Here is a 21636-nt window from a genome sequence, read left to right as displayed (position 1 = left end):
CCATTTCTTTCTTCAGCTCATTTTATAGATGAGGCAAACAGGGTTAGGTGACTTGCCCAGGGTCCCACAGCTAAGTGTCTGAGGCTGGTTTCAAATTCATGACGATGTGTTTTCCTGATTCCAAGTCCAGTGCTCTATCCCTTGCACCTCATAGCTACCCCTTCCTGTTCTGTACCACCAGAGTAATAATAACTTGTAGAGATCAAATGAACTCATGCATTAAAGAACTTTGTAAATCTTAAAACTCTGTGTAAATGTCTGCTTTTATCAAGTTGTTACTTCTCTTATCCTATCCCTCCCTGATCTCCACTATTTTTTAAACTCCCTAAAGTCAGGGACTGTATCTCTCTATAGTCCATTCCACCAGTATTTGTAAAGTACTTCTTAATGTGCAAGGCACTGTCCTCGGTACTCAGGGGAAGGCAAAGGTGTATATAGTAGGTAGCAGGCTGAGTCTGGAGTCATTGGGGCTGATATCAAATCACAGCTCTGCCACTGTCTACTTTTATATCCTTGCAATTAACCATGCATTTGGAGCAAAGATAGGATTTAGGATAGGATTCATGTTTAATTCAGTTATCCACTCACCTCTCTCAGCTTCATTCCTATCTGTAAAATGAAGAGGCTGGCTTAGATGACTTATAAGGTTCTTTCAAGCTCTCTCTCCATTTATAATTCTTGGATACAAAGATAAAATGAAAAGCTATTCCTTCTCACCTTTTTATTCCCCTTAGAGCCTAACATAGTACCTTGCACTCAGTAAGTGCTTGATCAATATTTATCATCCAGAATCAAATTGAACTACATGGCCTGGCTCATGTACTATATAGCAGTGTAGCTGAGCAACAAGAGAACTCTTTTTTTCCCCTATTATTCTCAGCATTCATAGACCTGTCCAAAGATGGCTGGTGTTTTTTGGTAAGCATTGCTTGGTTCTAGTTCTCTAACTATACTTTCTTCCTCTCTCTTCCCCACCCCCTTCCTTTGTACCCCACCATCCTCACAACAGGTGTGCAAGACATTGTTGCCATAATGATTCCAGAGTCGAAAGGAAAGGAGATAGTGACACTTCTGGATAAAAACATTACTGTGATGATGTACATTACCATTGGGACCCGCAACTTGCAGAAATACGTCAGCCGCACGTCAGTCGTGTTTGTATCCATTTCCTTCATTGTGTTGATGATCATATCACTCGCTTGGCTGGTCTTTTATTATATTCAGAGATTCAGATATGCAAATGCCAGGGACAGGAACCAGGTGAGTAATACATGTTTTGATTTTTTTCCTCTTCCTTGCTTAATATAGGCAGACCTGTCCTAGGTGTTATTAGAAAAAAAGACTCCATGGGCCAAGTTTTCCTTTGTTGACTCCTTTAGAATTATTCCTTTAGGGAAGATGTCATGATAGGGTCAAAAGAGATAACTCAGTGCTGTAAATGCCAGCATCCACTGGGAAAGCCCCAGACTTTCCTGCTTGTGAACCAAAAGGGAAGGGAACGAGGTACAAACTTGAAGGCTAGAATTTCAAACTCACCTTGACTATTGTCATCTGAACACTGGGCTTTGTAGAAGCAAGTTGAATCTGGTGAAAATTGACATGAGACTAAAATATTCAATCCTTCCAAGTTTCTTAGCATGGTTTTAAGGAGGCCTCATGGGTATATCCATGAATCATGACAAAGGGAAAGCTAAGGTACATCTCCATCCACTCAGTGAAGCCATGCTCACATAGAAATGGTCCGTTCCTATTTCAGACTAGGGTTGTATCTAGACCCATATCCACTCAGAATTACAGCAATTATCCACACATTTGGGGCAAAGGTATTAGGGTTTTGGTTAATTCAGTTATCCACTTTACTCTGCATAGGTAAATACATTAGTTTGCATAAGTAGGCTTTGTGTCTTACCAAAAATAAATGAATAAAAAATTAAGAAAGCAGAAACCACTAAGTTCAGAGTAACTTAAAATGTTCCTCTGGTCACATTTTATTAACTTTTTCCCAGATGAAAGCAGGTCCCCCTCAACCACCAGAGCCGCTCAGTGAAGACAAACTGACACAATCTTGTGACCCACATAGACAATTTCCCATTCAGCTCTTGGACAGAGTGGGAGTCAGTAAGCATAAATTCCATCTGAAAATGGCAATCTTGCTTTGATGTTAGAAAGACCAGCCTCCATTCAATAAAAAAAAATGTCCTGGCTAGTTTTAATAAGGTTAGCTTACACTGAACCAATTGCCTCAACATTTTGTGAATACCTCCTAAAGAGTTTACATCCCTGGGCAGACATAAACACACAGCTTGAAATTGATCCTCTGAGCAGGCTAGTTTATTTTGGTCCAAAGTATCCAGGTAGGATTTTTGGAGGGGTAGAGCTCATTTTTGAATTAGCTAAAAGACTTGCTTCCTTTCTCCACTGCACTGTTTAGATAACCACTGGATGAAAGTTACCCATGTATTAGATGAACATTACCCTCTTCATGCCAGATTACTTTTCTAGGATATCTTTTATAAACCACTTAAATGCAGCTGTCAGTAAAGTGGAATCTGTCACATGTTCACCATATCAGGAATCTTATCATGCGGCAGAAAGAATAACTTTCTCAGTGAAATAGAGAGAAGATAAGTCTGTGTGTTATTTCCCCAAGTGCAGTTTTTTCCAGGATGAAATATTACAGTTAACATAGTTGAAATAGGTCTTTTATGTACGCCAAAATTTGGTTGGCCTAATATATGTTAAGAAGTATCTGAAAGATAACCACTTTAAATATGCACATGTTGATGATTTTTGATGTACCTGCATTATCAACTCTGGATTTTTGTGTATGATACCTGGTTTTTCTCTTACTTTTATGACCCCTTACTGTCAGTCTTTTTTGTTGATTTTCATATAGGTCATGCTTACTAACAATAGGTATCCCTCTCCCCCAGTGGTCTGTCATGACCTTTCTTCTCTCCTCTCTCTGCACCATCTCATTAGGTGATCTCATCTGCTCTCATGCATTCAGTTAGCAGATGATTCTCAGATTTATCTATCCAGACCTAACCTCCTTCCTGACTTCCAGGTTCACATCCTTTGCTGTACACCTAAAACTCAACATTTACAAAACAGGACTAATTATCTTTATCCCCTAATTCTCCTTTCTCCCAAATTTCCTAATTACTGTCAAGGGTACCACTGTCCTTCCACTGACCCAGGCTCCTAACCTCTGTGTTCCCCTCAATGCCTCTCTTATACACCTCCCACATTTTAAGCTGTTTCCTAATCTTGTCACTTCCATTTTCACCACATCTTCCCATATGTCACCTTCTCTCTACTTTTACAAACACAACCCTTGTGCAGGCCCTCATTGATTCATGCCTGGACTACTGGACCATCGCCCTGCTTTAAGTCTCTTGTCACTCTAATCTCCAGTCCATCTCCCATTGAGCTGGGAGAAGGATGTGTGTCTCTCTCTCTCTCTCTCTCTCTCTCTCTCTCTCTCTCTATCTATCTATCTATCTGTCTCTCTGTTTCTGTGTGTGTGTGTCTGTCTCTCCCTCTATCTCTGTTTCTCTTCTCTCTCTATGTCTCTGTCCCTCTCTCTCTCTGTCTCTCTCATACACACGCACAGATATACACACACAATAAACTCCAATGACTTCTTATTCTTCAGTGTCAAATAGAAAAATACTGTTTACCTTTTGAAGCCTTTCACAAGTTGGTCCCTTTCTACCTTTCCAGTCTTTTTTATAATTTACTCCCTTCCAGCTACTCTACAATCCGACTATGGCTTTTTTCCCACTCCTCACGCATGATAGTCTCCCATCTCTTTGCCTTTTCAATGGTTATCCTCTACGAATGCTCCCCTTCCCCTTCACTTCCACCTCCTGGATTCAATTCAAACCTCAGCTAAAATCCCACCTTCAACAAGAGTCCTTTCTTGTTCCTCCTTTCCTCCCTACCTCTACCGCTTTTCCTCTGAAATGACCTCCTATTTATTCTGGATATATCTTCTATGTACGTAATTTCTTACATGATATCTCTCCCTTTGAACTGTGAGGTCCTTGAGAGCAGGGACCATGTTTTCCCTTTCTTCAAGTCCCCAGGACTCAACATAGTGCCTGGCACACAGTTAGCACTTCAGAAGGGCTTGTTGACTGATTGATATATTAGCTTTATAGAAGAATTTCATTTGAGCCATGAAATTGTTTCACTAAAGATGGATTCTTTTTTTTTGGTTCTTCTCAAGTGTGTGTGTGTGTGTGTGCATGTGTGTTTGTGTGTGTGTGTGTATCTTAAAATCATTTCTCTTGAAAGTACCGAAATGAATTATTTATGCATCATCTCCTAAAGCATAGAGTAGATCTATATTTGATATACTTAATGAGTAGTTTTTTTATGTTATTCTTCTTAATAGCAGCTTTCTTAAGACTCACGTTGCATTTGGAACCTCTCCACAAGCTACTTTCACAAGAAGTCATTGTTATCAGTGGGCATTTTGCATTGTATTTTTGTCAGTCTTTCCAGAGAGGCACTTAACCATCACACTTGATGTCTTCAGGGATTTATTTTATGACTGGTCACATTTCCCAAAATCAGACTCAGGAGCAAACTCAGAGGCCAGTAGGTCAAACCCAGAAGTGAACAAGATTCCCCTCTATAACCAGCAAGTGGCCAAAAGGCCTTCACTTGTAGACCTCCAGTGAAAGGGAGCCTATGACCTTCTTAGACAATCCTAAATGGAATCACTTTAGAAGAGTCCAGTTGACATGGTGAGTTTGACAACTTGTCTTTTTCTCTATAATAAACCTAAATTTTCCTCCTTGCCACTTCCACCCATTTTTTCTGGTTGTGACTTCTGTGAACAAAAAGTACAATTATAATTCTTCTTTCATTTGATGGCTCCTTCAAATACTTGAAGATGTCTCTCATGCTCCCTTTAAATCTTTTGCTCTTCAACCTTCAGTTTTTTCAACTGATCCTCATATGGTAGGAGCTCAAGATGTGCCCCCTCCTGCTCTTTGGCTTACTTACTCCTATAATGTGCCACCCAAAACTGAACACAGTACTCCAGGTTTGGTTGGACTAGAGCAGAGGACAGTGAGACTATCACCTCCTTATTCCGGGAAGCCACACCTCTCCATGGAGATTAGCTTTCTTCACTGCTATATCACACTACTAACCCTTTCCATTGAGCTTTCTCTCCCATCAGAACCCCAGATCTTTCTTAGTGAACTGTCTCTTTCCTATCTTGTACTAGTGGGATTGATTTTTTTTAAGTTTACTTATTTTTAGTTTTCAGCATTCACTTCCATAAGTTTTAAATTTTCTCCCCCTCCCTAAGGCAGCATGCAGTCTGATATAGGTGCTACATATACATTCCTATTAAACATATTTTCACATTAGTCATGTTGTACGGAAGAATTACAGTGAATGGGAGGAACCATGAGAAAGAAAAAAACAAAACGAAACAACAAAAAAGAAACTAGTCTGTTTCATTCTGTGTTCAGACTCCATAGCTCCTTCTCAGGATGTGGATGACATTTTCCATCATGAGTCCTTTCGAATTGTTCTAGGTCCTTGCCTTTACCAAGAAGGGTTAAGTCTATCAGTCAGTCTTTGCACTCTGTGGCTGTTACTGTGTACAGTGTTCTCCTGGTTCTGCTCACTTCACTCAGCATTAGTTCACATAAGTCTTTCTAGGTTTTTCTGAAGTCTAATGAGACTAATTTTTGAACCATATCGAATTACATCTTTCTAGATTGATCTCAATACTCTCACCTTAGAAGTCAGCATTTTTAAAAACCATTCTTAGCTTACAGTTTGCTGACCCCCGCTCTAACCTGGCAAGATCTCTTTAGTTACTCTCAGTGTGTTGGCTAGGCTTGCCAGCTGGATGTGATTGTCAGATGTTAGAACCATGCATGGCATCTTATGACTTTTTCTAAATCACTGATAAAAATGTTAAACAGCACAGGGACAAGAAGACATGGGGGCGGGGAGAGACTCTCCACTGTAAACATCTGCCAAACTGGTGTTGAACCATTAACAACTACTCTTCTGGTCCTGCATGCATCTAAATGTATTATCACCCAGCATACATTTCTCTGTCTTTTGCATGATTATAATTAGATAATTTCTTAAATGTTTATGCTGAAAACAAGGTATATTATGTCTGTAACCCTCCCCTCAACTATCTGTTTAAATTTTTTAAATCCTTTTAAACTGGAAAAGAAGTTTAGATTGGCATGATATTCATTAACCTTCTCTTTAATAATACTTAGGAAATTTTCCCCAGGAGCCAGTCAAACTCACTTGTCTTTAATTTGTCAATTTCTTTCTTTTCCATTTTTTTTTTTTTTTGAAAATTGGTGTGATATTTGCCCTTCTCTAGTCTGGTGCTTGGCTATTCTCCACAATCTTTCAAATATCCCTGACAATGGCACAGCAGGATCTTTTGAAATAATTGGATCCCACAAATGGTTGAATCGATAAAGTGACTCATGGAAATTCATTGTTAGTTATTATTCATTGCATGTCCACATAGGCACAAAATATTACCTGATGCTCGATTTTTTTTAAAAAAGCATAATGATTTGTATTCTGCCTTCTAATGGGGAGACAGGCCCTGAGAAAATAGAATATATAAAATAAATTAATACTTCCTTACCAATGTACACACAAAACCCTGTGTCATCAGAGGCGTGCTTTTAGTGGTGGTTTCCCAAAGTCCCTTTGAAAAAAATCTGAAAGTTCATGCTTTCTTTATTATCTTATTCTTTCTTCTTCCACTATGATCAATTTGGAGAGTCTGTTTCTCTTTGAGTGACTCTGACATAATCAACCTTTTTTCCTCTCTCTTTTCTGATCCCTTAAAGTTGCTTGTCAATGATATGTATTGTTGGGGGGAGGATATGATGGTTGTTTGTACCTGTCTTGCTTCTTCAAATTAATTAGGGATCATAGAATCATAAATTTAGCATTGGAGATGACCTTTAAGATCATACAGTCCAACCTCCTAATTTTATCATCAAGAAAACATAGGCCCACAGCAGGTGTTACTTTCCTTTGATTTTTTTATGATTGGCTGACTTATAGGAATCTAAGATCATAAAGTGTTAGAACTGGAAGAAGCCTTTATGATCATTTGATCTAACCTCCTCAAGTTACAAGTTAGAAAATGGAGTCCCTCAAGGGCAAGGGAAACACAGCTAGTATGTTGCCAAAATGGTATTTGAACCCAGACCCTCTGCCTCCAAAGCCAATGCTCTTCTCCTTCTAAAAGTCAAGAAGCAATTATTAAGTGGCTCCTATGCACCAGGCTCTGGCACTACAGTTCCTCAGGGAAGCAAGAGGCAGGGAGAAGTTGCAGGTAGAGACAGCAAGAATTGTTTTCAGATATTAATTTAGAGCAGAGGAAATCTTTCCTTTATGATGTAAGAAATGGCCTGAAGCTGGTTGGGAAATTTTTGAAATGCCTATTTTAGAAGTTCCATGTTCCTTTGGCAGAGAAGTCCAACCATGGTGCCATCATAAATCTTACTTCCTCTACTCAAGAACTGGCCATAGCTGGTAGATGAGTGATCCTGGAAAGACGGGAGAGAATTCTGACAGTGTGGCATTTCCGAATTGCTCAAATTCTGGAATTCTTATTGATTGAGACCTTTGATCTCAGCAGTGGAAGGAATGCCCACACCCACATAGAAACTCCTTCTGTAGAATGGCTATCTGTAACTTTTCTTCTTGCAGGGCACATTGAGAGGCTTAATGACTTATTCATGGTATGTATCAGAAACAGGCCTTGAACTCATGTCTTCCTGAGTATCTTGAAAGAGGCTAACCCTCTTTCCATCATATGCTACACCACAGTCTGAAGAGAGAGAGTTTAGGCTAGCAAAAAAAGAAGTGAATTTGGAAAAATACAAGGACTCAAGTGCCTGCTCTGCTTTTACTGTCTCTTACTGGGTTGTGAAGTTGGGCGACTCACTCTACCTCTCTCATGTCTGTAAAATGAGAGAGATTGAACAAATGGCCTCTAAGGTCCCTTCCAGCTCAAAAGCTCTGATCCTAGAATACCATAAACTCTTATGTCAGTGATGGAAACCATATTCTGGACAAGAAGAGAAGAAAATTTTAGTCAGAATGAGACATAGCAGAGAAAAGTAGAAGGAGGAACCAGAGGGACAGATAAAAAGGCATCCTTGCCTACCCTGCTTTTTAAATGTTGGTCCTTAAAGAGGACCAAAGAAGTTCCAGGTTGAACACCTATCTCATTTCCCTTTGACCTTTCCAGCCTTCTCCAAATGTCACCTGGAATGACCTGGGTCTCAAGCTCAGTTCTGTAGCTGTCCCCTCTCATTACCAAGTCCTACCCTTCCATACCAGCATCCTCTTCTCAAATAGAGTTGAGGGTGGGATGAGGATCCTGACACATCACTCATTCCTATCATGTTCTAAAATATCCTTGTGGCTGACAAGCCAATAAGCACAAAAGAAAGTCAGCTGTAGAAGCTGTGGCAGGTTAGCCTGTTTCCTGGCAACTGTGCAAGGCATTGACTCATAGCCTCCTGGGACACGCCAGCACAGAGGCGAGTTTGCAGCACTCTGTGTCTGCACAAGGAACAGCAATGGCCTCTAACAGAGGTTGTGTTTGCTGGTTCCAACATGGGCAGATCTGATATGACCATACTTTTCATTTCGTAAACAGTACTTCCACTGAGGGCCAACAAAAGGCAGCCAAGCCAGTTGCTTTGAAGGAGGACCCTATCCAGTGATTTCCAGCAAGTTTCCTTTGGGCATCCAATGGATGTTTAGCTCTTTTCTGGAAAACCCTTTTGATAGTATTTGTATGTGTCCCTCTCTTTGGTATTTGTTTCCTAGCAGAAATGGAAAGCAGGAGGAACAGAAGTAGAGGAGAATTATTTAAAGGTAGCAGGAAGATAGCATAGACAGAGAACAGAATGGTGTAGAGGAATATAGACTCCATGCTGAAATGTATCTCTGAGGCTATCCTGAAAACCCCCCTGTTCTACAGATAAGGAAATTGAATTCAGAACAGTTAAGTTACTTGCCCAAAGTCACACAGCTAACAAATGTAAGCACTTAGATTTGAACCTAGAAGTCTTGCTGATTCCAAATAGAGCACATTATCTGTTATGCCACACTATAGCAAAGAGGAACAGGGAGGCATTGTGAAATGTCAGTGTGCAAAATGGAGCCAATAGCAAGAGATATTTCCATGATACCCTCCTAGAAAGGAGCGGAGAACTCCCTTGGCATCTCTCCCAAAAATAGTGAAAATTCTTGGGAATGCAAAGAGGTGTGGGAAACAGAGAACAGTCCAACAATAACAATATTAACTAAAGTAGGTATTTAATAACTCTCTGGTTAATTTTGTCTGTGCAGCTAAATAATCCAGGCTTTGTGTGTGTGCATGTGTGCACACATACACTTTAATCAAATTTGGGCCTCAAAGTTCTAATTTATCAGGCTGAATCCATGGAATTACCAATCAGATGTCTACTTCACATTGTGGGGTGTATAGAAGAAGCCACTAATTGAGTCTCCCTGTGGTCACCAAACACATTGCATTTATTTTGACCTCACAGATTTCATCATTAGAAGGAATCTTAGCCCAATCCTGAAAAAGAATCCCCACTAGAAGTCAATCAATAGACATTTGATAAGCAACCTACTATGTGCCAGGCACTGTGCTCAGGCCTCAGGAGTCAAAAAAAAGTGGTTGCCATTAGGTAATTCACATTTTAATGGAGAAGACAAATTTATATAGGTGTATATAGAAGATAGACACAAGCAAAAAGTACAGAGCAGCCTTAGAGGGGAAGGCAGTAGTACCAGGGAGTACCCAGAAAGGCCTCCATAGTGAGTGGCGTTTTGCCTGAGTCTTGAAAGAAACCAGAGATTCTAGAAAGCCAGAGACAATTCATTTCCAGAAGGCATTCCAAACTGGGAGAGATGGTAGATCCAACAAGTAGTCTTTTGGCCTCTGCTAGGGAGAAAGCCTCTTTAACTTTTTGACAGGTCTCATTGTTAAGAAGCTTTTTCTTCTACTTCATGGTTAAGTCTGCCTTTTGCCACTTCTACCTGTTGTCCTTGAGGGATAACTATAACAATTCTGATTCATCTTCCATTTGCCACCTAAGTCTTCTCCTCCCCAAGCTAATCATGGCCGGTGGCTTTCACCTGTCCACATAAGGTATGACTCCAAATCTATTCTCCATCCTAGTTGATGCCCTCTGCATTCCCTTCAGTCATCAATGTCCTTTCTAAAATGTGATGCCCAAATGTGATCACAGCTGTGGTCTGACCATGGTAGGACTCAATGGCACTACCACTCCTCATTCTTGTTCTCTCATAACTCAAGTTCTCTTAAAGCAGCCTAAGACTTTCTTAACTGCCCCATCTCACTCCTGACTCACTGAAGTTTGTAGTCCACTAAACTCTCAGATCTTCTCAGGTCATCTGCTGCTATCTATCCATGCTTCTGCCATCTTGAATTTGTGACATTGACTTTTTGAACCTAAGTGTAGCATTTACATTTATCCCTGTTAAATATCTGTATCAATGTTCTCTAACCTACCAGGAATCTTGTTTCACCCTGATTCTGTCATCCTGTGTATCAACTCGTCTTTCTTATTGTGTGTCACTTGAAAATTTGATAAGCAAAAGTATAATTTCCTGATGGCACATAATCTATATTAGTGGTGATGACAACCTAAGTGAATAGGTCTACCATGCCAACCTTATTCTTTTCTGTCAAAGGAAAGCACCCCAAGTAGTGCAATTGTACTTCCTATAGAATCACAGATGTAGAAGTAGAAGTAGTCCAGACTCCTCACTTTAAAGATGAAGAAACTGAGGCCCAGAGAGTTCAAGTGACTTGCACAAGGGCACACAAGTAATAAGTAGCAAGAATATTTGATCCCAAGCCCTCTGACTCTAAATCCATTACCCTTGTCATGTCCTCTGCTGCCTCCCTTGTGGGTCTGAGTATTCAAGGGAAACATTGGCAACAGTGATGCCCAGCTTTGAGTACAAATTCCCTAAAGGCAAAGCCTATATCTATTCAGCTCCTTTTTGTATAATCGAGAATATATATCCTAGTATATAAGGACATTTAGTCCTTATCTTGTTTGCTAGCTACTGTAATGCTAATTGAAGGGATAACAAAATGTTACTGTTAGGATATAGGAGGAAAAAAGACATTTCTGAGTATTATCTCCTGCAAAGAAAGTAGAAGACAGCTAGGTTGTTGAGCCATAGTGGATAGAGAGCTGGTTCTGGAGTCAGGAAGCTCTGAGTTCAAATCTAACCTCAGACACTTCCTAGCTATGTGACCCTGAAAAAGTCACTTAACCCTGTTTGCCTTAGTTTCCTCATCTGTCAAATGAACTGGAAAAGGGAATGGCAAATCTCTCCAGGATCTTTGCCAAGGAAACCCCAAACAGGGTCCCAAAGAGTTGAACATGACTAAAAATAACAACTGAACCATGAGTAAAGTAGAAGAAAAGATCATTTTGTTTACAGGGCATTGTGCTAGGTACCCAGGATACAAAGATAAAAATGTAATTGTGACTGCCCTCAAGGAGCTTATGTTCTAACCAATCATTCACCAAGTATTTATTAATAATTATTATTAATTAATAATTACAATCATTAATCATATACTGTATAATTTATTAATAATAATCGATTATTATTAACAATTAGTTGTGATTAATAATCATTAATAATTAGTTATGATTAAAAATTATTAATAATTAACCTGTCATGAACCCCAGGGCAACGTGCTAGGCACTGAGGAAACAAGTGCAAAGAATGAAATAATCCCTACTTTCAACAAGTGTGCTTTCTAATGTACAAAATGTAAGTATATACCAGATGTTTACAAAATAAATCCATGTTAGGCTATAAGTATATACCAGATGTTTACAAAATAAATCCATGTTAGGCTATAAGTATATACCAGATGTTTACAAAATAAATCCATGTTATGTTAGTCTGCAGGGAGGCACTGAGGTAAACAGGACAGGCTTCATGCATGAAGTAAATTCTGGAAGAAGCTAGGGATGGAAGGACAGAGCACATTCCAGGTATGGGGCCTGGCTTCTGCAAAGGCATGTAGGCAGGATGTAGAATGTGGTATATAAGTGAAAACTATATAATAAGGTTGGAAAGGTGGGATGGAGCTAGATTGTGAAGGGTTTTAAATGCCAAAGAGAGGAGTTTCTGTTTGATCCTAGAGATAATAAAGGGCCACTGGAGTTTGTTTTTGTGTTTGTCTTTCATTCTTGAAGAGGACCTTGACATCAAGATGATGACATGACTTGCAGTTGACTTTGATTTGAGTGAGGGAGGGCTGTGCAAGGTCACCAACCTCACTTTCTTCTCCTGAGCCATCTGGGTCCAGTGGCCTGATATTCATCAGGACTACTGGAGATGGCCCAGGATACAATGTGAGACCCTAGTTTAGTAAGTAGGGGAGTGATGTGGGAAGGCTGGTACATTAGGGAAATAATATTGGCAGCTTTTGGAGGATGGATTGAAGAGGAGAGAGGCTTGAGACAGGGATAGCAATTAGGAGGTTTTTGCAATGGTCCAGGTAAGAGGTGCTGAGAACCTTAACTAAGGAAATGTCCACATGAGTAGAGTAAAGGAAGCAGACGCAAGAGATGTTGGGGCTTAGAATTACCCAGACTTTGCAACTGATTAGGTATATACTGTGAGAGGGAGAATAGAATTGAAATTACTCGTTTGAGAACCTGGGTGACTGGAAGGATAATGGTGCCTTTGACAGAAACAAGAAAATATGGAAGAGGGATGGGTTTGGGAGGAAGAACAGTGAATTTTGTTTTGGACATATTGAGTTTGAGATGCCTATGGCCGATCCAATTAGAAATGTCAATTAGGCAGCTGGTGATGGTGAGTTGAGCTCCCAAGAGCTATCAGAATTGACTGTAGGAGACTGGTAGCTATGTGGAATAGTGGACAGAGCCCTGGACTGGAAACCAGGAAGACTCATTTTCATGAGTTCAAATCTAGCCTTCGACACCTACTAACTGTTTGGACAACTCATTTAACCCTATTTACCTCAGTTTCCTAAGACATAAAGTGAGCTGGAGAAGGAAATGGCAAACCCTTACAATATCTTTTTCAAGAGAACCCCAAATAGAGTCATAAAGAGTTGGACATGAGTAAAACAGCTCCACAACATACAGGAAATTACATGTATAGATAAATGAATTGAAACTGATGTTATGGGAGTAGATGAAGAGAGAGAGAGAGAAAGAGAGAGAGAGAGAGAGGAAGAAGAAGAAGAAATGAGGCCCAGGGGCAGAACTTTAGAGTACACTCTAAGGTTACACCCACAGTTAGATGTAGATGATGATATAGCAAAGGGATTAACGGGGAGTGGTCCATCACACAGGAGGAGAGCCAGGGAACAGCACATGAAATCCTAGAGAGAAAAGGATATCCAGGAAAAAATGATAATAATAATGATAGTAGCAAGTAGTAGAAGAGATACTTGCACTGGATTTTCCTTCAGTTTTTTAGATGCCAGGAAGTTACATCACTTCAACCTTGGCTCTGCTTTGGGTTAGCTTACTTAGTGGCACTTATTAAATTTTTTGCTTGTGGTCAAAACTGTTGTAATTTCTTTCCCAAATCCCATTTCTTATCATTGGGGGTAGATTAGCAACCAAATTAATTCACTGAGTTTCTTCCTCTTAGGTTCCCTTGGCTTCAGTTGAGTGATAGGCCAGATTTTTTCCCAGCCCAGCTGACCATCAGACCATCAGAAAATAAAGACTCTCTCCCTGAATTGGGTAGGAATCTACTAAGAGCACACCCCCTCCCCATTTCTTTCACTGTCCTCAACATGACTCCTAAAATCACCTTTTGACATCACTCTCTGTGGATATCCGAGCAGTCCTTCTTAGAGGTACACAGCAGTGTCTGTCCAATCTGGCACATTGGGTAGACATCTGGCTCCATTTCATGGATTCCTCTTCCCCAGCTGGGCACAAGACACACTTTATGCTGTATGCTGAGAATCTGGAAGGGGTACAGCAAATGTTTTATACACACACATACACACACACGCACACGCACACACACATGCACATACACACACATTTCAATTCAAACTTTGAGATGAGGGAAATGGACTGCAAAATCACCAACCTAAAACATTTCGGTAAAAGGCATTTGATTTTCTTCTTATTACGTGTCTCACTTGAATCCTTTTTTTTCTGGGGATGTGAAGCCCCGACAGTACCGCTCTGACTGTGGTTGAAAGTGTGGCAGTGATCTTTCTTCCAGCTGTCAGTGTTTCTGTGTATACTTTTTTTCAGGTCATTTATAAAGAAATGGAAACTTACACACCCTGTTGAAATTTGGAGGAAAAAAATAAGCGGAATGTTAATACTTGTCTCAAGGCATGTATTTTTATTTTCTCACTCTGAAAGGAATTGTAATGACCCAGCTCTCCAACAGAGGCGTGGGAAACATTATTTGACTTGTATTGTCAAATAGCAGAGGGACAATTTTTCTATATTCATCAGACAGATGCTAAAACATCTGCACTGCCCCTAGCTGCAGACATTATTTATTTCCCTTCTCAGACTTGAACTACAGCCAATATTTCAGCCTTCATTTGGTCAAAAGAGTATGTGTGTGTGCACACACATGTGCATATGTGTGTATGTTCATGGATAACTAGATCCAAAATAAAGCTTTGATTATAGGAAATATACTTCATGCAATTCTTTGGGGATAGACAAGTAAAAAAACATCTTCATGCCTAGGAGTCCTTTGACATCTCTCTGTGCACTGCCCTCCCTTCTCTCATAACAAAAATATTTTAACAGATTTTTTCCCCATTATAGGAGAGAGCATAGTATAGTGGAAAACCCCGGATTTGGTGTCAGAAAAATCCTGGCTCTGTTACCTCCCACCTTTGAAACCTTGGCCCAGTCTGCTCCCTTCTCTGGGCTTCAGTTTTCACATGTACCAAATGAGTGGATTTTTTTTTCTTTTTTTGCACCACCCCTGGAATTTCATTGGCATTGGAAGCTACCTCTACCATTGTGGATCCGTCCATCTCTGCAACTTACAGTCTTAAAAATTTTCCTGGGGGACAGAGAAGTTAAGTGATTTATTTGGGGTCATGAACTCAGATGCAGGACTTGAATTTAGGTCTTCCTGCCCCTCTCCCTCTCCACTATAACTGTCAATGAGAAGATTGCTAAGGTCCCTTCCAGCTCTAAGTGGCATGGCCCTATGATTTCTATTTTTCTACCCCTTAGAGACTTTGTTATGTTTCAGAAGTGTGTCTTCCTCCAAGGCTGAAAGCTCATCAGACCTTTTCCAGAGGGCATATATAATGGCTTTTCCATTCCCTGAGGATTGATCGCTACTTCTGCTAGTGGGGGAAGCTAATATTCAAGAGTTGCTCTGCCTTTGTTATGACTGAATCTCTCTCTGTTGCACTGAGTAAGCTCATCACATAGGAGGGCATTAACCTGTGCCTGCTGAAGGCATCCCAGTGTCCTTAATGGGATTTGCCTTCTTAAATCCCTCAGCATTAACCCTGCTGCTCACCATGATGCCTAATACCTTCATTCCAGCCTGCTTTGGGGTTTTTTCCTGAATGCAAGTGCCATTCTTACTTATTGGTGAAATGCATGACACTGAGAGTCTTAGAAAAGCTGTTTAGGGGAAAAATAGAAAATGAAATGGAATTTCCTCCCTCCCCAAGATCCAGAGTGTTTTTCTTCAGCTCTGTCTAAATTGTAGGTGCTGTGTGGTATAGGGGATGGAGTGCTAGACTTCAGTTCTTGAGTACATGACCTTTTCTTGAGGTCAGGAAGATTATAGACAAATGGAGCCAAAGCTGGCAGAAATCAGAAAGACCATCTAGTCTAATCCCCTCATTTTAAAGATGGAGAAACAGAGACCCAGGGAGGTTAATTGATTTGCAACATAGACTATACACATCAAAGGACATCAAAGGTGAGATCTGAGCACAGATCCTTCATTTCCAGTGCACTGGTGTGTCTCCTTCTGGGTTCAAATACTACCCCTAACACTTAATGACTGTGTGACCCTGGCCAAGTCACTTAATTTCTGAGCAGCACATGCATCTCCTGAGTATTTCTCTACTTCAGTTTTTCTCTGGCACCTCTCAGTGACCTGAAACTAAAGTCAATTCCAGTAGAGCTTCAACTCTGGCAGGACCTACATAGCTGGAAGGGCTTCAAATGGGATCCCAGGGTCACCAGAGAACCAGCTTAGCTCAGTCCAGAAAAGCTTAATACCAGGGGATTGGTCACTAGGTAATGATTTTTTTAACTCCAGCAATTCATAAAATTAAACACACACACACACACACACACACACACACACACACACACACACAAACTATAATTTTTTAAGGGTTGAACAGTATTTCCATATGTTACCTCATTATTACTATCCCCATTTTACAGATGAGGCTACTAAGGCTAAGTGCCCAGAGCCATACCACTAGTAAGTCTCTGAAGCCAAATTCAGTCTCAGATTTTCCCAGAAGCTTGCCAAATGGCATTTTCCAGAGGGCATGAATAAGCCCAGTACTCTCTCTACTGCACCACCTAGCGGCCACACTTAAAGCACAGAAAGACTTCAATTTCTGTCATTCATCAATCAAAAAAAATCCTCAGGCAATGTGAGGATAGTGGTAGTGCCCACACTGATGAAATCACAACTCTCTTGAAACATTAATGTCAGCAAACTTTTTAAAATCCCCTTCCTGGTACCCTTAAAGCAAAAGACATCCTCAGTCTACCTTTGAAACATTCTGGGGACACATAACTTAAAATTTTTATTTGACCTGAATTATTTTTGTTCAGTCTGAGAGACTGTTCTGTTGTAGAAAATGACATGATACTAGACTGAGCAAAACAAGTGACTCTCCCCCAAAGATGGCCAGTTAGCTCTATTTGTAAAATATATTGAGCTGTTGACCTGAGCTCATCAAAAGTCATTCTCCTTGTTGGAGAAAATAGAAATGCAATAAAAAATGATTCTTCCATCTTTTCTTCATCTTCCAAATGGGACCTCTCCATTTTTTGATCCTCTTATTTTCATCAATAACTGGCATCGCTATAGTACTTTAAGGTTTGCAAAGCATTATACAAGAGACAGCTAGATGGCTCAGTATATAGAGAACTGGATTGGGACTCCCCTTCACGAGTTCAAATCTGACCTCAGATACTTACTAGCCGTATGACCCTGGGCAAATCAGTTAGTCCTGTTTGCCTCAGTTCCTCATCTGTGGAATGAGCTGGAGAAGGAAACGGCAAACCACTCCAGTATCTTTGCCAAGAAAACTCTAGTTGGGGTGTTGGAGAGTCAGACATGACTAAAATGACTAACCCACAAAATCAGTATACACAGTAACTCATTTGTTCCTCACAACAATAAAACCCTTTTGTCCATCCTTAATAATCATGGCCAGCCTCGAGTGGTTCTTGAGTCTTAGCCCTGACTCTTAAACATTATATACTTTGATATTCTCCTTCCGTTAGCTGTCTGTCTTCTCTGTGTGCCATGTTAAATTCTCAGTTAGTCAGTGAATCCCTCTGCACTCACCTTCATCAAAGCTGTTTTTCTCTGTATGTCCTAAGAGCTAAAATGTTTAGAAAAAGAAAGTCACAGACTCTCTATTCAGGCAGGTTGCACATGGTTTTAATTGGGGTGCTAATATTTCCATTCAATAAATGTTTATCAGTTGTCTGTAATGTGTTTACCCATGTGAGAGGCAGCATGGCATGCTAGATTTTACGAGATCTGACTTTGGTTAATAACAACATAAGATTGTTTGTAAGGCTTGCAAAATGCTTTGCATAAGTTATACCATTGGATCATCACAGTAACTCAGGTAGGGGCTATTATTATCTCCGCTTCCTCCAGAGAGGGAAACTGAGGCTGAGAGATGTAGAATGACTTGTCCAAGGTTGCACAAGTAGCAAGTTTGCAGAATTTGAGGCAGAATTGAAACTAAGGTCTTCATGAGTCCCTCTGTCTAGCTCACTTCTATCCAAGTACCTATTTGCCACTAGGAGCTAAAAAGTATCAGTTCTCATCCTCCTTCTGACTCGCATACTATTCCTGGGCAAGAGGCAAAGGAAACTCTACCAGGGCTGGTCAACACCTGCTCTGCAACCAGTAGCCTCAGAGAGTTGGCTTTAACGTGACAGAGACAGAGAAAGGAAGGGTTTGTTCAGGGAACAGTTAGTAGTTCAGTTTGAGTGAAGCCCAGAAAATATCCAGGGCATCACTGGGAGATAAAGCCAAGCAGACTAGTTTAATCCATATTGTGGAGTACTTGAGTGATAGACTGAGCAGTGGGGACTTTATTCTTATAGGCCATAGAAGGATTGTTTTTTATTTGCTTGCTTTAGCAGGGAAGTTACATGATCTGAGGAATCTTCCATGACTGTTCTTGATGGATTAAAGGAGGAAAGAGATTAGAGGTAGGAAGACTGGATAGGCTATTATAGTCATCCAAGTAAAAAGTAATGGGGGCCTGATGAATATCTGGTCACTGGATTCAGATGGCTCTGGAGGAGAAGCGAGGCTGGTGACCTGCACAGCCCTCCCTCACTCAAAACAAAGTCAAATGCATGTCATGTCATTACTTCTCTGATGCCATGGTCTTCTTCGGCAACGAAGGACAAACACACACACACACACACACACACACACACACACACACACAATGGGGGGGCTGAGAGTAGATGCAATGGAAACAAAAAGATGAATGGGAGACATTACAAAGGTAGAATCAGGAGGACTTGGCTACTGTTCGGATAAAAGGACAAGGAAGAGGAACAAATCAAAGATGGCCTCCAAATTTTGATCTGGCTGACTTGGAGAAGGGTGGCCTCTTTTATAACAGAGATAATGAAGCCAAGATGAAGGGCTGATTACAAGGTCGGGGGAGAAGGGTTGGAAATGATAAATGTGAGTTTGGGGCATGTTGCATTTGCAGTTCCAGCATTACATCTAGACAAGGGCCTATTGTTAAATTTTTAGTGCAATCATTTACACCTTGGAAATCAGCAAACACTACACATTAGGGCTTGATTTATTGTTTCATTGATTGTACAGACTTACCAGTATGATAGAGTAAAACTTAATGATGCAAAATAAAGTCCAAAGTGTTTCCTGCGTACATTTTTCCCCAGAGAACCACAGAACACTCTTACATTTGAGTAAATATAGTAACAATAAGGATGATTTTTTTTTAAATTTTATTTGGCAGTGTGCTAAGCACTGAGAATAGAAAAGACAAGACAACCCTTATGGATCTGTTGACAACAACCAATTTCTCATTTATGTTCATGGAGATATAAGAGTAATAACTGACAATAATGGAGCTTGAAAATTTACAAAGTATTACATACATTTTATGAGCCTCACAGCAATCCTATTAGGTTGATACTGTGACATTGTGGTGCATTCTCATGTTAGAGATGAGAAAACGTAGGCTCAGTTTGCCCCTGGCCCATGGTAACAAAGCTATTAATACTAAGCCACAGAGATGAGATTCAAACTAGGTCTTCCTGACTCCAAGTCTAGTACTTTCTTTACTGTTCCACAGTTGGAAATGTAGGGCTAGAGTTCAATAAGGAAGTCATGGCTGAAAGAAAAAAGGTTTGGGAGTCATTTGTAGAAAGGTGGAGTGAATGAAGATGCTGGCAGAAGAGATTGTAGAGAGAGATCAAAGCAAAGTCTAAGACCCTTGAGCAGTGCCTTCATGGGGGTGGGAGAATGGAAAGAGAATGAAGTGTTGGTAAAGGAGATGAGACAAAGAAGGACTGTCCAGAGTGGGAGAAGAACAAGAATGAGGCAGTGACATGAAACGCACCCAGGACCGGTGTCAAGAAAGGACCCAGTCAACACATTAGGTTGTTTTGAGATTAGTGAGAATCCAGGACCTAAATTCTAGGTCATTGTCCTGACACTGTTTGACCCTGAATAACTTACTCAACCTATCAGAGTCTCATTCTCATTCTTTAAAATGGAGAGCTTTACTAGAAAAATGTTAAAGTCTCTTCCACCTCTAACATCCTATGACTCTTTGATCATCACCTTCCCTATCTAAAATAAAGTGGAAGGCCAACTGGAATACCCAGAAAGTGGGATAGCGGACATTGGATTCACTCTGAGATTGTATCTACCTAAGAGAATTAAAATGAAGAATTAGGACAATTATGTGGACAATCAAGCAAAAACCCCTGCTATTAAAGAAAAGTGGATGATTGGAATGGCCTTATTATCCAAATTAGCTCACCTCACCACCCAGATTAGCCCAATAATTGCTCAGCTTCCTACTTCATTTTGCTTCTGTGGGTGTCTGCTGGATTTGGAGTCACTGGGAGCCAGTGCCTTCCTGTTTCATATTCTAATAATATAATCACATAACCTAACAGGGCACAAAGCTCTGTACAGTGTTTGATAGATGCTTCCTTCAATCTTTCCCTCGATGCAGTCATTCTTTGTAGGAACCATTTCCTCTTCTCTCCCTGTTTTTTACCTTTTTCATTCCCTCTGTGATTTCATGGGCAGCTGGCCCTGTTTTATTTAAGAACATTGTGAATAACCAGCCTAAAGGTCTGCGTCTTGATGACTAACAAGCAGCTTTTCCCTTTTTCAGCGTCGTCTGGGAGATGCTGCAAAGAAAGCCATCAGCAAGCTTCAGGTCAGGACCATCAAGAAGGGTGACAAGGTAACTTCCCCAGCTGTCATTTTCAGGGTAGACCTAGGCTAAAGTTACTTCCTGCCTCTGCCTTAAAGGGTGGGAAGGAGAAGAACATGGGAAAAATGAACAGCCATGCAGGCATCCAAAAGACCAACATAGATCAAAGATGATTTTACAGTAGGCACAGTGGTTCCATTATAAAAACACTGTCAATGAGCAGAACTTAAGGGCTCTGGGGGTAAATGCTGGAGGATAGAAGGAGTAAATATATGATAAATTATTGATTCAAGGTCCCACTGAGAGGTTTGCTCCTCCTTTTAAAGATCCGTTGTAGAATGGAGTTGATTGTCACAATAACAGCATTATAGTTTAGGGAGCTACAAAAGAAGGTTAACTAAGCAAAGGAAACAGGTTGACTTATTCTCTCTTTGTTGTAGGAGACTGAGCCCGACTTTGATAACTGTGCAGTTTGTATCGAAGGCTACAAACCGAATGACGTGGTGCGGATCTTGCCCTGCCGGTAAGTCAGCCAGCTCGTCTGTTAGAACCCGCCGTGTTTTCCTGCTTTGTGATCAGAGAGAGGCCTTAGGTATGCCATGACACACATAATGAATGGTATAATAGACTTGGAGCCAGGAATACAAATTCAGATCCTAGCTTTGGTGCTTACTAGCTCCATATCCATGGTCAAGTTGCTTATTCTCTCTCAGTCTCAGTTTCCTCATCTGTAAAAAGGGGAGGGGTCCAAATGGCTTCTAAGGCTCCTTCCACTCAAAATCAATGATCAGTGATCAATTATAACCCTATAGTTGTAAGCTCAGTGATGACAAACTGGATCTCATCTGACCTTTGAACCTCCTCCAGAGCCTAGCACAGCGCTA

At 40.5% G+C, this 21636-nt stretch overlaps 1 protein-coding gene across 2 annotated transcripts in view; it reads left to right on the top strand.

Annotated features, from left to right (window-relative positions):
• RNF150 (ring finger protein 150) overlaps positions 1–21636 on the top strand; it is a 339646-nt gene that overhangs the window by 220124 nt on the left and 97886 nt on the right. For both annotated transcript variants that reach the window (XM_072621110.1, XM_072621111.1), the window contains exons 2-4: positions 1010–1260; positions 20711–20782; positions 21193–21275. In XM_072621110.1, coding sequence (XP_072477211.1) covers positions 1010–1260; positions 20711–20782; positions 21193–21275 — 406 coding nt within the window. The remainder of the gene's footprint in view (positions 1–1009; positions 1261–20710; positions 20783–21192; positions 21276–21636) is intronic.

The sequence above is a fragment of the Notamacropus eugenii genome, chromosome 6 (genome assembly GCF_028372415.1).
Source record: "Notamacropus eugenii isolate mMacEug1 chromosome 6, mMacEug1.pri_v2, whole genome shotgun sequence".
Lineage (NCBI taxonomy): Eukaryota > Metazoa > Chordata > Mammalia > Diprotodontia > Macropodidae > Notamacropus > Notamacropus eugenii.
The sequence above is the reverse complement of the archived record's forward strand: the minus strand, read 5'-3'. Positions and strand labels throughout refer to the sequence as shown.